Genomic DNA, 16,327 nt, shown 5'->3' on the forward strand with positions numbered 1-16,327 from the left:
TAACAAACTGACTGTAGGTAAAGCAAATGCAGAGAGAGAGAGAGAGAGAGAGAGAGAGAGAGAGAGAGAGAGAGAGAGAGAGAGAGAGAGAGAGAGAGAGAGAGAGAGAGAGAACCCTTACTGCAGTGAAGTGTCAAAACTGTTACAACAAAAAGGGGAAAGAAAAAATACCACAACTTGTCTAACTTATGCATTGACAGTAAAATAAAGACACTTCATATATAAAAAAAAAAGCGTCACTGTCTGTTTGTTGCTTCATGACTGAAATAATAGTCCCTGTCACTGCGGTGAAGAGAGAGAGACTGTATGGGCGTGACGCAATGGTGCTGGGAAGGCTAAAATGAGAGGCGGGGCAGTGATGTAACGCGGACACTGAATAAGGAAGCCACGTGCCAATGAGTCAAAGGAAGAAGGGGAGACAATAAACAAAACAAAAGTAAAGAGAAGACAAAAGAACAGCAAACCAAGACGTGGCAGAAAAAAAGGAAGAAATGAAAGTTGCTGTGTGAATTTAAACAGGAAGAACAAAACAGAGAGAAAACGGATGAAAAATCAACCAAGAATTGACAGAAGGAAAGAAGATGAAGTAACAAAGAGAAGACAAAAGAACAGCAAACCAAGACGTGATAGAAGAAGGAAGAGATGAAAGTGATAAACTACTGTGTGAATTTAAACACGAAGAAACAAAGAAGAGAGAGAAGATAAATGAACCGATAACCAAGCCAAGACAAAGGGAAGAAAATGGAGAAAGAATAAAGAGAAGACAAATTAATAGATAACCAGACTAGAGATAAGACGAAAGAAATGAAAGTAATAAACTGCTGTGTGAATGTAAGACACTACAAATGAAGAAGCAGCAAAGGGAAGGCAAATGAAAAGGTAGCGAAGATTTGAAAGAAGAAAGAAGAGAGGAATGTAATAAATTGTAGCGCGAAAAAATAAGGCAGACGATGAAGAAACGGAACAATAAGATAAAATAAAGAAACAAAACAGAAGACAAGACGAAGAAGCAAAGCAAAGAGAAGAGAAGACAAAGGAAGAGCTGAGCAAGAAGTGACACAAGAGAGACGGAAGGAAAGCGATACACAACAGTGAAGATTTAAACTCGGCAAAAAAAAAAAAAAAACTCAAACAAAACAGCTTGGTCATATCGTAGTCACGGTGCCAAGATTTGCGGTGAAAATAGTAATATAAGACTCGCCGGTGTGAAAGACATGCGAGTATTGAACTTTGGTAGGTTTAAGCCAGGGGTTCTCAACACTTCAACCCTTTGACTGCAATTTAGTATACCTTTTCCTAACTACTAATCACTATGAGACATCTTTACTCTCTCTCTCTCTCTCTCTCTCTCTCTCTCTCTCTCTCTCTCTCTCTCTCTCTCTCTCTCTCTCTCTCTCTCTCTGCGTAATATCTTCTCTTTAAACAATGAGGGAATTGAAGTAGTGGCCTCTCTCTCTCTCTCTCTCTCTCTCTCTCTCTCTCTCTCTCTCTCTCTCTCTCTCTCTCTCTCTCATCCAATCTTTAAACTGAGTAGAAATTGCGAAATCTATTCTTTTTCACCCATAACTTTCTTGTAGATGCTTATAAATATTTCATACATTGCGTATGGTGGTGATGATAGCCTCGGGTTAATATCATGTTCTCTTTGAAGTCTTCCAGTACTGGTCACGCACCTCTTACCCAAGATGCAGCAGAATGCACTCACAACATAACTCATGCGTCCAGGAATTCATTAGTAAATAATAACAAGTAGTGACAAAAAAACTGTTCACATATCGATCAGTATATAATATCTTTTATTAACCCTTTCACTGCGGCACGAAACAATTAACAGCACCTTAAGTCTTTATGAGCATCTACAAGAAAGTTAGCGATGAAAAGAATATATTTTTCAATTTCTTTCCAGTTCAAAGATTGGATGTGGCTATAGAACAAGTAAAGATGTCTCAGAGTAATTGGTAATTAGGGAAAGGTATACCAAGTGTCAGTCAAAGGGTTAATGTGGCCAATGTCATGGTCACGATACTGGTTATCTTCCCAAGTGAACGATTCAATGACTCCAGAAAGTTGTAAAGGTCTGGATTTTTAAAGGCTTCGAGTGCCTACCCGACCCATCCGAGATCGCCAGAATTACACCCTCTCACTGTACCCTGACCTTGACACAGCACACCAGGAATCACCTCAAATACCAGATCAATGTTGGGGGTTAGAAAACACAATTGTTCAGTATTACAATATTATATATTACTACTAATGACAACTCACAAACAAAATGAGGTAGTACACATTAACATACGACATCTCCGTCACCCCACACAGCACCACAACCAGTCTACACCTCCACAGGCCACTGAAATATTTCCCCCAGCTGCAGGAATTTACCCAGACGTCGTCACCACGTCCCCAAACAATAATTCCCGTACTCCACCGCCGCACACCTCACAGGACATCACCATCATCGCCAAAGATCACCTGTAACACCATACCTAAAATCACCAATACATCACAACATCTGTTCCAAGGTCACGACCACAGCCTCCCAGGACATCACCATAGATTCAACTAAAAAATGGCGGCCTCTCTGTCCCCATACACTCCTCTCAAACCAGCTTCGCCGGCACAATTCACAACCAAATTTCAGCGGACAAGAGCTCTTGGTACCACAAAAGACTCACCAACCTGATCCTGGATATCAAGGTTATACCGCCACATCACTAATGCCTCCAAACACTCACTCCACCACCATTCCACCCCAAAATTCCTCCTGAGAGACGCCTCCCTTCTTTTCTATGGCGCTCTGCTTTTTCCCTCTTCGGAATGTGTTGTTGTTGCCCACCCAAGCTTCCCTCATTTCAACATATTTCCACCTCAATTACACTTCTTCCCTTACGTATACATAAAGAACTTAAATTATGAAGAGACAAATACTACATGATATAAAATGAGTAAACAGGCCTTATACTAACTTACAACTTAGAACAAGGATAATGTCTAAAAGGCAGGTAAACGGAACACGAGGGACACTAAGGAAACGTGTTTCTTTTCAAGGTAAACTCGGCCAATAACATGACACCATGAATTCAAGAGTACCGTACGTGACGACAACAATAATCGTCTGAGTTGATGGGTCAGTCCACGCCCTGCAATACGCCTCTCACCTCTCACGTGCCCAAAATACTCCTCTCACGTGGCCCAGGTGTAAGCAGTGAAGAACTAGCTTGGTAATACAGTAGCAGTGGCACTAAGGCAAAAACAAGACACATTAAAGTGAGATTTGCAGTGGAAACAATATACGAGTTATTGCAGAGAAAAGACGTGGGGATATTAATTTTGTAGCCTGACAAGTTTTAACAGTGAAAAATAACTTTGTCATAAAGTACTAGTGCCAAGAGCAAAAACAAAAGATATTACAGTGAGATTTGCTGTGAAAAATAATAATGTACGAGTCATAGCAGTGAAAAACGTAAGTGCAAATGACTGATACGCGGTGGAAAAAAAATGTTGAAGTCAAAAGTAAAATAAAATAAACTAAATAATAAGCATGTAAAGAAACTAAAGTAAAAATAATGAAATACACAAAGGATAAGGATTGCGAAGGAATACGAATAAGAGCCACAACAGTGAAAAAAAAATGCAGATTGAAGAAAGACCATAATCCAAGTTACTGCAGTGAAAACCACCACCATTTAATTTCCACCTTAGCGCAGTGAAGGAAACGAGACAAGACTAGAATGAAGTGGCTACAGTGAAATGATACAGCGTCCCTCTTACAGTAGCTTGATTACAGTGAAGTGACTGTGCTGATGTTGACGACTTGAACTGAGAGAGAGAGAGAGAGAGAGAGAGAGAGAGAGAGAGAGAGAGAGAGAGAGAGAGAGAGAGAGAGATTGGTGTCTGTTTTGTCAGTGCTCGGTTATCTCTCTCTCTCTCTCTCTCTCTCTCTCTCTCTCTCTCTCTCTCTCTCTCTCTCTCTCTCCAAGGGACAGTCATGAGCGAGTGAGGGGGAGAAGTGTTATTCTGGGAAGAGAGAGAGAGAGAGAGAGAGAGAGAGAGAGAGAGAGAGAGAGAGAGAGAGAGAGAGAGAGAGAGAGAGAGAGAGAGAGAGAGAGAGAGAGAGAGAGAGAGAGAGAGAGAGAGAGAGAGAGAGAGAGAGAGAGAGAGAGAGACTAAGTGCACACACACACACACACACACACACACACACACACACACACACACACACACACACACACACACACACACACCTATCAAGTGTACACATCAATATTTGTTTATCAGAGAGAGAGAGAGAGAGAGAGAGAGAAGAAAAACATGCGAGAATGAAGAAAGAAAAGTAGTGAGAGAAGGGAGGAGGAGGAGGAGGAGGAGGAGGAGGAGGAGGAGGAGGAGGAGGAGGAGGAGGAGGAGGAGGAGGAGGAGGAGGAGGAAGGAAGGAATCTATATATATCATGCTGGGATAGTGATGGAGGAGGAAGAAGAGGAAGAGGGGGAGGAGGAGAAGGAGGAAGAGGAAAGAAGGTTTTACGAAGGTGTGAGTCACGATTCATCTTATTTTCTTTCTCCCTCTGCTATTTCCTTGGCACAAAGAATTCCGCAGAGAGAGAGAGAGAGAGAGAGAGAGAGAGAGAGAGAGAGAGAGAGAGAGAGAGAGAGAGAGAGAGAGAGATCGTATTGTAGCAAACACAATAGTACAGAATAGCAATATATATATATATATATATATATATATATATATATATATATATATATATATATATATATATATATATATATATATATATATTCACTTCTTTATATTATAGATTAACAACCGACGGAAGACAGGAAGGAAGGAAACGGAAAGGAAAATAAAGGAAGTAAGAAAAGAAACACCCAATAAATATGTAATGTGAATAAAGTAAAAATAATAATTATTAGTATTATTATAATACAGCCACACATGAAAGAAGAAAGGAAAGAAAAGGAAGAGATGAACACGAGACAAGGAAAACAAAAGAACAAAACAATAAAGAACAACAAGTGAAGTGACAAAACATAAAGAAAACAGAGAAAAACAAAAGGAAAAAAACGAGAACCTAAATCAGAAACACTAAATATAACAAAAGAGGACCAATAATTACAGAAAACAGAGAGACAACCATATAACTCAAAACAACAACAACAACAACAACAACGACCACCACCACCACCGCCTCCGAAACCTAAACACAGGCACGTGGTCCCGCAGCGCGCCAAGAATACCAAAACAAAGCAGAGATGGGCAGCGTTGGTCACTCCCCCGCTCTCCCCACGCCTTCCCCTGCCTCTCCCACGCTAACCCCGGACAGCATGGGGGTGGTGGGTGATGGGAGTGATGGAGGTGATGCTGTGTGCGTGTACGTGAAGGCAGGAGTGGATGGGGAGAGAATGGGCGCTTGTCCTTTTTGCCAGAGAGTGTTCATGGTTTTGTTGATAAAGGCGAACCATGGACTGCTACGGTTTAAGGTAAGAGAGAGAGAGAGAGAGAGAGAGAGAGAGAGAGAGAGAGAGAGAGAGAGAGAGAGAGAGAGAGAGAGAGAGAGAGAGGCTTGTCATGTTACTCAGAAAAAAATATATATACTCTGGTGAAAAATTTTAAGGTTAAGGTCGTTTTGATTTTCTCTTTTTTCTTATGTCTCTCTCTCCTCTCTCTCTCTCTCTCTCTCTCTCTCTCTCTCTCTCTCTCTCCTCTCTCTATCTCTCTCGTCCATTAATCTTTTCTTACCTTCTCTCCATCATTCTACCCTTCCTGTCTCCCTTCTCTCTTCCTCCATCCTTTATCTCATCCGTTCTTATATCGTATTTATCTCTTCCGTTCTTATATCGTCTACAAACATATTTTCTCTCCATTCCTTCCTTTATTTTTTCTGCCTCTTCCCTTCCTTCTCTGTCTATTTCCATTCCTATTTCCCTCCGTCTCTCCTCAAACATCTGATTCTTTCATTCTTTTCCCTTACTAAATCTTTATTCTTCTCTTTCCTTCCCCCCTCCCCTCTCTCTCTCTCTCTCTCTCTCTCTCTCTCTCTCTCTCTCTCTCTCTCTCTCTCTCTCTCTCTCTCTCTCTCTCTCACTCTCTCTCTCTCTCTCTCTCTCAGGTGATCACAACCAACCCAGCCAAGCCACCGCCAGAGTTCAAGATGTTAGGACTCAAGCACCTGCCAGCTCTCATTCACGGCGAGGAAGGCTTTGATGCTCTTGACGATATTATTCAGGTACCTCGACACTAGGTGCGTTAACCCCTTAAAGAGTTTGGTTTTTCTTTCATGCAAATTGAGAAAATGGGATTTATCTATGTTGAGAGAGAGAGAGAGAGAGAGAGAGAGGAGAGAGAGAGAGAGAGAGAGAGAGAGAGAGAGAGAGAGAGAGAGAGAGAGAGAGAGAGGAGAGAGAGAATCACAATAAAGGAATGGAACCAATGAATAGAGAAAAGTTTGAGAGAGAGAGAGAGAGAGAGAGAGAGAGAGAGAGAGAGAGAGAGAGAGAGAGAGAGAGAGAGAGAGAGAGAGAGAAAATCACAATAAAGGAAGGAACCAATGAATAGAGAAAAGTTTGAGAGAGAGAGAGAGAGAGAGAGAGAGAGAGAGAGAGAGAGAGAGAGAGAGAGAGAGAGAGAGAGAGAGAGAATCATTGTCAAAGTTATTACTAATACGAAACATTTTTATACATGACATTTCTATGGTAAACGGTAAAATAATAATAATAATAATAATAATAATAATAATAATAAGAAGAAGAAGAAGAAGAAGAAGAAGAAGAAGAAGAAGAAGAAGAAAGTATACCACCACCACCACTAAAAAAATAAATAAATAAATAAAATAAAATAAAAATAGAAATAAATAAATAACCTAACAAACCCCACCCAAATTTCAGGTTTCCAGGTGGAGGTCTCGAGTACAACCACCCCCAAGCAGACCTGGCCACCAAAGACTTCTTCTCCAGGTTCTGCTTCTACATCAAGGCAGTGAACCTGGACTCCACCAAGCTGGACCAAGCACTGTGTAGCCTGGACGCCTTCCTTCAGCGCCCTGTCTTTCCCTCCCCTGATGCTGGGTTAACTAATGGCCAGGTGGTGTGTGTGTGTGTGTGTGTGTGTGTGTGTGTGTGTGTGTGTGTGTGTGTGTGTACTCTTTTCTTCCTTTCTTTAGCTTTTTATGTACTGAAATTGTTGTTGTGCATATTTTTTCAGACGTTATCTCTCTCTCTCTCTCTCTCTCTCTCTCTCTCTCTCTCTCTCTCTCTCTCTCTCTCTCTCTCTCTCATCTGCATCTTTTTCATTCTTCTTTCTTTCCTTTCCCTTCCTCCTCCTTTTACTACTACTACTACTACTACTACTACTACTACTCCTCTTGTTTTTCTTTCCCCTCCCTGATCCTCCTCCTCTTCCTCATCCTTTCCTCCTCCTCCTACTCATCCTTTCCCACTCCTCCTCCTCCTCACCAGTTAATCAAAACAAACAAGGGCATTAACCACCACTCCTCTTCCTCCTCCTTCTCTTCCTCATTATCCTCTTTCTTCTCTTCCTCTTCCTTCCCCCTTGCCAAACCCAACTTAAGGAAATAAACAAACCACCCACATGCCTCTCTCTCTCTCTCTCTCTCTCTCTCTCTCTCTCTCTCTCTCTCTCTCTCTCTCTCTCTCTCTCTCTCTCTCATATTTCAAAACATTTCTTTCACCAGCACTATTTTCAAAGGGAAGAGAGAGATGATAAGTTGATTTCTAATGAGTATCTTTTTTTCAACTGATGGCACAGAATATTTAGAACCATGAAAACACCCTTGAAAATCTCAGTAACTTTCACTAGAGTTTGTCACTGGAATTGTGAAAACACCCTTGAAAACACCAATATCTTCTACTAGAGCTTGTTACACTATCACTGAATTATGAAAACACCCTTGAAAATCTCAGTAACTTTCACTAGAGTCTGTTAACAGTAGGCAAGATGAGACACTAACATTTGAGAGTACAGTGTTTCCTATCACCTTTTCTCACCCCCAGCATGAGGCTCCAGGATCCCCAGGTGAGGGGCCCCAGCCCCCCCAGTACCTGTGTGGTGACTCCCTAACACACCTGGACTGTGAGGTGTTGCCCAAACTCCAGCACCTTAGAGTGGCAGCAAAAGCACTCAAGAACTATGATATTCCAACACATCTGCGTGGATTCTGGAGGTGTGTGTGTGTGTGTGTGTGTGTGTGTGTGTGTGTGTGTGTGTGTGTGTGTGTGTGTGTGTGTACCTATTTGTATCTTTATAGGATTGAGTCAAACTTGTTGTGTCCCATTCTTTAAGTTTATGTATATTTCCTGCACACACACACACACACACACACACACACACACACACACACACACACACACACACACACACACACACACACACACACACACACACACACACCCTTTTCTGATAATGCATTTCACAGATCTATTACTTTGTTTTACAAGATTGTTTCTGTACAATCTTATCTCCTCTTAGGTTTTCAAGTTTACTACTGTTTTTCTCTTGGTGTTGTATTGCTTCAGTGTGTGTGTGTGTGTGTGTGTGTGTGTGTGTGTGTGTGTGTGTGTGTGTGTGTGTGTGATAGCAGGAGACAAAACATAGACCTCTCCATAACCTTCACCTTGTCTCTTTACTACATCTAAACACCCACAACAAAATTCAGAACACACTTCCTCCTACAAACACAGCATTACACATATTAATAACTTTACATATGTGGCCGTGAAACATAAAAAACCTTACAAACCTCACCTGAATGAAGTTTATAAGGATTACCCAGCACCGCCCCCCCCACCTGACCCTTCCTCCCACACACAGGTACCTACATGCTGCATACACACACCCAGTCTTCATCCGCACATGTCCTTGCGACCAAGAGGTGACTCTGCACTGGCACGACCGCCCTGAGACGCCCAAGCTGTCCCACAAACGCCACGCAGCCATTGCCAAGGAGAAGCCCAAATACTCCTTTGATGTGCCTGTGCATGCCTCTGTGGTGACTGTTGTTGATGAGTGAGTGTGTGTGTGTGTGTGTGTGTGTGTGTGTGTGTGTGTGTGTGTGTGTGTGTGTGTGTGTGTGTGTGTGTGTGTGTGTGTGTGTGTGTGTGTGTGTGTGTGCGCTGATATAACAAAATGCTCTAGTCTTCTGTGCATGTGTGTGTGTGTGTGTGTGTGTGTGTGTGTGTGTGTGTGTGTGTGTGTGTGTGTGTGTGTGTTCTAGTATTACATAGTGTTAAGTATCTAAGTTTTATTTTCTTGTTTAAATAGATTTCTTGTACTAGTCTGTGTGTGTGTGTGTGTGTGTGTGTGTGTGTGTGTGTGTGTGTGTGTGTGTGTGTGTGTGTGTGTGTGTGTGTGATGTACAGAGACACACAACAGTAGGTCACACATATAAAGAATTGTACATAACATTACTATAAAGTAGACAAAGTGTAAACCGATAGAAAATAAAATGTGTGTAACAATATTTAACACAGAGAGAGAGAGAGAGAGAGAGAGAGAGAGAGAGAGAGAGAGAGAGAGAGAGAGAGAGAGAGAGAGAGAGAGAGAGAGAGAGAGAGAGAGAGAGAGAGAGTCTAAGTGATTACCCTTGTAGAATAATTAAAAAGTGTTGATGTGTCACTACTAGTAGGTGTGTTTCATTATCCTTCTCACATCCTCCCAACACTCCAAAACACCTCTCTCTCCCTCTCCCTCCTTTCTTTTTTCTCCTCCTGTCTTTCTCCTGTCTCCCAGCCTTTCCATAACTCTGAGGTGAAAGACCTGTATGTGTAGTTCAGAATGCCACACAGCACTGGAAAGTCTGAGGATTGTGAAGTGTAAGAAGTTACGAAGAAGTCATGGCGTAACTTACAAATGCCAAGAATGTCCTAGAGGATCATACAGTGCAAGAGGTTATTGAGTCATGGCTTCAGAATGCCTACAAACTCATTTAACATTCCCATCATCTATGACTCATATTGTTAAGAGAAAACTACAAACTAAAAATCATAAAAAAATAAACAGTTGAAGTTTTAGAAAATTAAGATTTGAAATTTTCCATATTATTTTAGGTTACTTCCATCTTGTTTGTCCTTGAACAGGAATGCACATGTCATGGTATTGCCCACAATTAAGTTCAGAACAACAAATCCCACATGCCACACTTATCACCAGAGTCACATGGCCTGTGGAAGGTAATCTGCTATCCTATCACTTGCACAGAGCACCTCAAGGTAGCCCCAACCTCAAGACCCAAATATTGGTAAGTCTGCCCAGCACTTAATACAGGGAGAGGCTCCCTGTATTAAGTGAAGGTCTTGATGTCTTGGAGACACCTTTTCCTCTTTTTGTCTTCAATGATGTTGATAGCAGCGCACTTCTGATGTCCAAGTTCCAGCCCCACCCTGGCTGCCCCAGCCACCAACACAGCTTGGAGGCCATCAGGAGTGGAAGTCGTTAGTGCCACATCATCAGCACAGGCCACAAAGTTGATGGTTTCTTCCGAGACACATGCCCCAACACCCCTTGGGAGGGCCTGGAAAGCTCAGTCAAGAGTGACGTCAAAAAGGTACACTGAGAGTGGATCACCTTGTAGGACCCCTCAAGTGATAGTAACTGAGGTCCCCATGATGTCAGTGGTGGCTTACTGTACAAATTGCCAAGCAATTCAGTGAGTTCTGGTGGAAAGCCGCAACGTTTGGTGGTGTCTAGAAGTGAAGGGTGACCCACTGAGTCGAACACCTTCTTGAAGTCTATGAAGTTGGAATGGTCCTTCATGGTGTTCCTCATAAGCTGTTGTAGTAAAAGCAGGTTTTCTTTCAAGAAAAACTCTTTTTGTTTACAGGGTAGAGAGGCTGCCATCACGAGTTGGGCTGTGATCTAATGATATAGCCCAAAGAGCAGGCTGGTGATAGTAATGGGCCAGAACTGCCCTGGATTAGTAGGGTCAGCCACCTTGGGGGATAAGGATGGTCATCCTGGCAGCCCAACTAGATGGGAAGTCCTTAAGGTGGAAAAGGGAGTTAAAGACCCATTGGATTTTTCAACTCCAAGAGTCTTCAGGCCCCCAAGGATCCTCCCACCAGGCCCTGGGAAAGTGTGTTGAGACCTCACCACCTCTTTAGCTGTTATAGTATATCAAGAACAGGCCTCATAGATCTTGGTGATTGCCTGTCAGTTGGAGAAGGTCTTCCAAAAAGACCAGCCCAGAAAGTGTTGGTATCTGAGGGCACAGCACAAGCACCACCAGGTAGATCAGCTAAGATGTTACACACTGTATGGCTCCAGTGCTTGCCCCATGACCTTTGAATGTTGCAATATTGCCAGTGCCTCTTTTTCTTGCTGTTGGCATTAGAGCCAACCCACGGCACACTTGGGGTGGCTTGTACACATAGATTTTTGCTGGACACCATGTATTCACTACTCTTTCCATATCACTGATACAATTAGGTACACTGATTATGAAGTGGACACCTCAAGCAGCTTCTGCTGCACACTTCCCATCAGAGATGGTATAAACTCACTGATGGTGGAGGTTGCTCCTGATGCTGATGGAGTGGCAGGCCAGGTGGGGCCAGGAGGAGAGGAGACAGCCAAGGGTGGAGAAGACTCCAGGATGAACTGGCAGACAACAGCCTTATCTTGCTCAGTTCTTCCTGCTCCCATGACAGCCTTGAGAGACCAGTGGGGAAAGACATTAGTCATGATGAGCATGTTGAGGTTTCTCTGACCCTCATGCTCAGCCTCATAGACCACCATCCTAGCTGTCTCCTTGGCGTCCCAAAGGACTTTGCTCTGGGCAGCAGATGCTGAGGCAGCCTCCACCGCATGGTACGTGTCAGGATGAGAAGCCCTCTCGTGCTCTCTTCACCCCTTGTAGAAAGCGAAGATCCGATTACACATGGGGTAGGTCAAGCTTCTGTCCTCATCCACTACTGAAGGTGTGACAGTTGCTACATTGGCAGACATCATGAAAAGAGACAGATCCTTCAGGACACTGCGATGATTGAGGCAGAGGGGGAAAGTGTTGGCCAGGCTTAAATTTCTGGAGCTATTCCAGAACTTACGGCCTGTTGCCCAGCAAGAGGCCACGTGGAGGTCCTTTCCCTTCAACTAGATCTTCGGCTCACTTGCAAGGCTCTCTTCTGTGAACATGATGGTCACCACGTCCCTCGTGAGGTGATGTGCACACAGCGCCCCACACTTTACCTGTGCACCCAGCTGTCACTGTGTGGTTCTTACTTAGTACAACTTCCATCTGCACTTCCACCCTCTCTCCACACTGGCAAAGTGCACATGCTGACAAAGTTCCTGCTGCTCATTCTTCTGTTAAAATATGTTCACATTTACTTGTCTCTCTCTGTCTCTCTCTCTCTCTCTCTTATATTTCTTCCTCCATGTTCTCAAGCTCTGCAGGTACGTCCAGGTTCCTTGCAGAAGGTTGTGGTAGAGGTGTGGAGGTGTTAGCCTTTTGGCAGAGCACCTAAACGGTGATGAAGGGGAGTGGTGTGCAGTGGGCGGACAGCACCAGTGCAGGAGACACTTTCTCCTCCTTTATTCAGTTTTCTTCCTCTTGGCCTTTCTTGTATATTTCAAATGCTGCTTTGGAGTCCTTTTCTCTCTATCCACTCCAGAGGGTGTAGAAGTAAACAATCCAGACAAGAGCACTATGAAGCTGAACAGATCCACTTTCCTCAAAGGCAAGAAGGCCACGCATCACTCTTCACTGCTGGGGACGGGACACCTTGCCAGTCACCACTATACAAGAGCAGTGCCATCATGCTTCAAGGCTCAGTGAGGTGGGACTGCCACACCCCTGCTGGGTTAAGCCTTTGGATCTTAAGATGGGCAGGAAATGTGTAAAGAGAATTTCATGCAGAAAAATCATTGTGTCTCCATGCTGCATGTATTGCTGCACATTTTGAAACAGGCAGTTTTTTTTTTTTTACCTGATATGAGTAGCATGCACCCACTCTGGGGGTTGGCCAAAGCTACACTTGAGCAATCTTTATCAGGAGGCATTTTGAGCAGCAGTGTAGAGATGTTTCACCTCTAACATCTGTACCAAGGTGACCATTAATCTTAAGCAGCCACTCCGCTCATTGCCTAGATAGCTTGTGGAAGTAAGGAAAGAAGTCTTGTTAGCTTTTCCTCTTCAATTAAAACAAATAATATGAATGCAGCATGTCTACAGTCAGGGTAACAGCAAGGGCAATAAGCGGAGTGGCTGCTCAGGTAGAGGTGAGGGCGGGTGCTTGAGGGGGTCTCAGGTGGGAACTCAACTCAACCCTTGCTCCAGGAATGTCCTCACCTCCGTGGCTGACGTCACTTCTGCTGATGCCAAGGCTCCTGCTTTACAGCTGGACTAGCCCACAACCAGTTCATCCCAACAATGTAATTACACTAACAAACACATGAGGATTCAACAATCCACCCAACGACTTGAATAAGGGTACACACGCTTACAGACTGATCAATTAAGCTTTATTTTGAAGCTTGGTAATTGTACTGCATCATAGTACAACCAAAGAGAAAAGTCAACACAACAAAATGTTAAAAGTGCAAGGAAAAGTTTGGTGACTTACTAAATTTTTACTTTAAGATTTTCTGTAAAAACAAACAAATCAAAATATTTATTTATTTATTTATTTATTTATTTATTTATTTCTGGTAGCTGAATAAATCTTCTTTCCAGTGATGTATAGTTTGTGTTTTAATACAAAATAATCATTTACACAAAAATAAAACAGGAATTAAAAAGTTTTCCCTGGGTTGGCGCCAGGCACACCACAGGTCCACCACAGCCAGGCAGCTACAGGCACGCCGCACTTGCCTCATCTTCCACCACACAAACCTTGACCACTTCATTTACATTTTTCCTGAGCACTTAATCTGTTTTGTCAACATGTAAAGTTGTCAGTGGAATGTGAGGCGGTAAACACCTCGTCCTCTCATCACGACTGTTTCTTTACAGGCCACAGAGGTGAGCAGTCAGGAGAACAGAATGAAGACGGAGAAAATGGTATTCAATAAACAACATAGTGGAAGGAAACAACATAGTGGAAGGAAAAAAAAAAAAGAGAATGAGAAGAGGAGAAAGCAAGACGCACGAAAAAAAAAAAAAAAAACAAAAAAACAAAGCAAAACAGTGCACACTACACTATTTAATCAAAAGCTTCTCGACACATCTATAAGCATCCTCACCTAAATACACGCAGTACTTAAGATATAAAGGTAAACAATATGTAAAAACATACAATAGTGAGTCCCTTACCTTCTCAGATGCGGCGGGCGGATGTCACATCTCACTCTGTCTAAGGTCGTCATATTTAATTTTAGTTGCTGTTCTTTAAGTTATTTTTTATTATTATTTTAATGAGTTGAAAAATTCAATCAAGCAATTTGATTTTTAAAAATTTAGATGAATACCTTTTGTAAAGCAACAAAACAAGAGCTTTTTTTTTTTTATTTGATAAATTCATTGTGTAAGTAGAACTTAAACTGCAATTTATTTATATATTTATTTATTATTTTTAGATTAATCAATTAATGTATTCACTTATTAACTCATGCCGGCCTCAATCTAAAGGTCTGTTCTAAGGGCGCCGCAGTGGATGAGTGACCTAATGACTGAAATATTGGACAATGGCATTCCCAGCAGCCTTCACTCACGACGTGGTGAGGTTAGTAATGTCCTGTGTGTGCTGTACCAAAAGATCACACCAAATTTTGGATCTTGCACTACCTTTCACTGGTCAGTCTGTGGTTAGATATTGTTACGAACGCGTATATGTATATGCATATGAGCATATGCATATGAGTACATAAGAGCACATGTGAGGGTGACTTAGAGGAGTTGTGTGGCTCCTTGTTTAGAGGCTGGCGCTGTTATCTATAACACTAATGGAAGGAGAGCTAACACAAACCTATAAGTTGACCGTGTGTGTTTGTGTGTGTGTGAGGGTTAGCTAACCATGGAATAATTGTTATACGGTACCATTTAATTGTAGTTCTGTGAGTGTGAGTGCATGTATAAGTAGTGCTGCTTGTGACCCTGTTGGGTACACGGAAACAAACAGTAACAGTAGCAATTATCTTGACAATCTGCATGATTCGTACATCTTACAAGCTGGAATAGGTGTAGTTAAGTGTCGCCTGGCAGAGGTGATGACATGAGAGACAGGGTGTGAGGCACCCTGTGGCACTGAGGGACAGAAAAAAGTATCAAGACCGCGACGTGACAAGACGTGTAAGGAAGAAGGCAAGGGAAAGTGAGTTAAGTCTTTGCGAGTGTTTGCGTGTGACTGACTGCCTGCCGCCTCTGTGTCGTGACTGCGTACTGTTGTGTAATATGTGGATATAAGGAGAAGTGTGTTTTCCTCTCCCTGCTTGATGTGACTGTTCTCACTGAGAGTGGGTGAATCGGAGACGCAGCCGTACCGAGCCGCCCCCGACACACGCCAGGCAGCGCTCAGCTGTATTCACCGATAGACTGACTACTAACTGTGGGCCACATGACAAGGCCCACGCTAGCCAGGCTTGGTTGTTCTTCTTCTAAATCTATTAACAGTGGTGTTCCTCAGGGATCTGTCCTGTCACCCACTCTCTTCTTATTATTCATTAATGATCTTCTAAACCAAACTTCTTGTCCTATCCACTCCTACGCTGATGATACCACCCTGCACTTTTCCACGTCTTTTCATAGACGTCCAACCCTTCAGGAGGTAAACATATCACGCAGGGAAGCCACAGAACGCCTGACTTCTGATCTTTCTAAAATTTCTGATTGGGGCAGAGCAAACTTGGTATTGTTCAATGCCTCAAAAACTCAATTCCTCCATCTATCAACTCGACACAACCTTCCAGACAACTATCCCCTCTTCTTCAATGACACTCAACTGTCCCCCTCTTCTACACTGAACATCCTCGGTCTGTCCTTTACTTATAATCTGAACTGGACACTTCACATCTCATCTCTAGCTAAAACAGCTTCTATGAAGTTAGGTGTTCTGAGACGTCTCCGCCAGTTTTTCTCATCCCCCCAGCTGCTAACTCTGTACAAGGGCCTTATCCGTCCATGTATGGAGTATGTTTCACTTGTCTGGGGGGGTTCCACTCGTACTGCTCTTCTAGACAGGGTGGAATCAAAAGCTTTTCGTCTCATCAACTCCTCTCCTCTAACTGACTGTCTTCAGCCTCTCTCTCACCGCCGCAATGTTGCATATCTAGCTGTCTTCTACCGCTATTTTCATGCTAACTGCTCTTCTGATCTTGCTAACTGCATGCCTCCCCTCCTTCCGCGGCCTCGCTGCACAAGACTTTCTTCTTTCTCTC

General features: G+C 43.0%; 1 protein-coding gene across 1 annotated transcript in view; it reads left to right on the plus strand.

Annotated features, from left to right (window-relative positions):
- LOC135091652 (chloride intracellular channel exl-1-like) overlaps positions 1-9,640 on the plus strand; it is a 14,439-nt gene extending 4,799 nt beyond the window's left edge. The window contains 6 exon segments of the mRNA XM_063989464.1: positions 4,803-5,484; positions 6,114-6,230; positions 6,232-6,245; positions 6,889-7,084; positions 8,014-8,183; positions 8,831-9,640. Coding sequence (XP_063845534.1) covers positions 5,257-5,484; positions 6,114-6,230; positions 6,232-6,245; positions 6,889-7,084; positions 8,014-8,183; positions 8,831-9,029 — 924 coding nt within the window. The 5' untranslated portion in view covers positions 4,803-5,256 and the 3' untranslated portion in view covers positions 9,030-9,640.
- The last annotated feature ends 6,687 nt before the right edge of the window (positions 9,641-16,327 follow it).

Source organism: Scylla paramamosain, chromosome 38 (assembly GCF_035594125.1).
Source record: "Scylla paramamosain isolate STU-SP2022 chromosome 38, ASM3559412v1, whole genome shotgun sequence".
Classification (NCBI taxonomy): domain Eukaryota; kingdom Metazoa; phylum Arthropoda; class Malacostraca; order Decapoda; family Portunidae; genus Scylla; species Scylla paramamosain.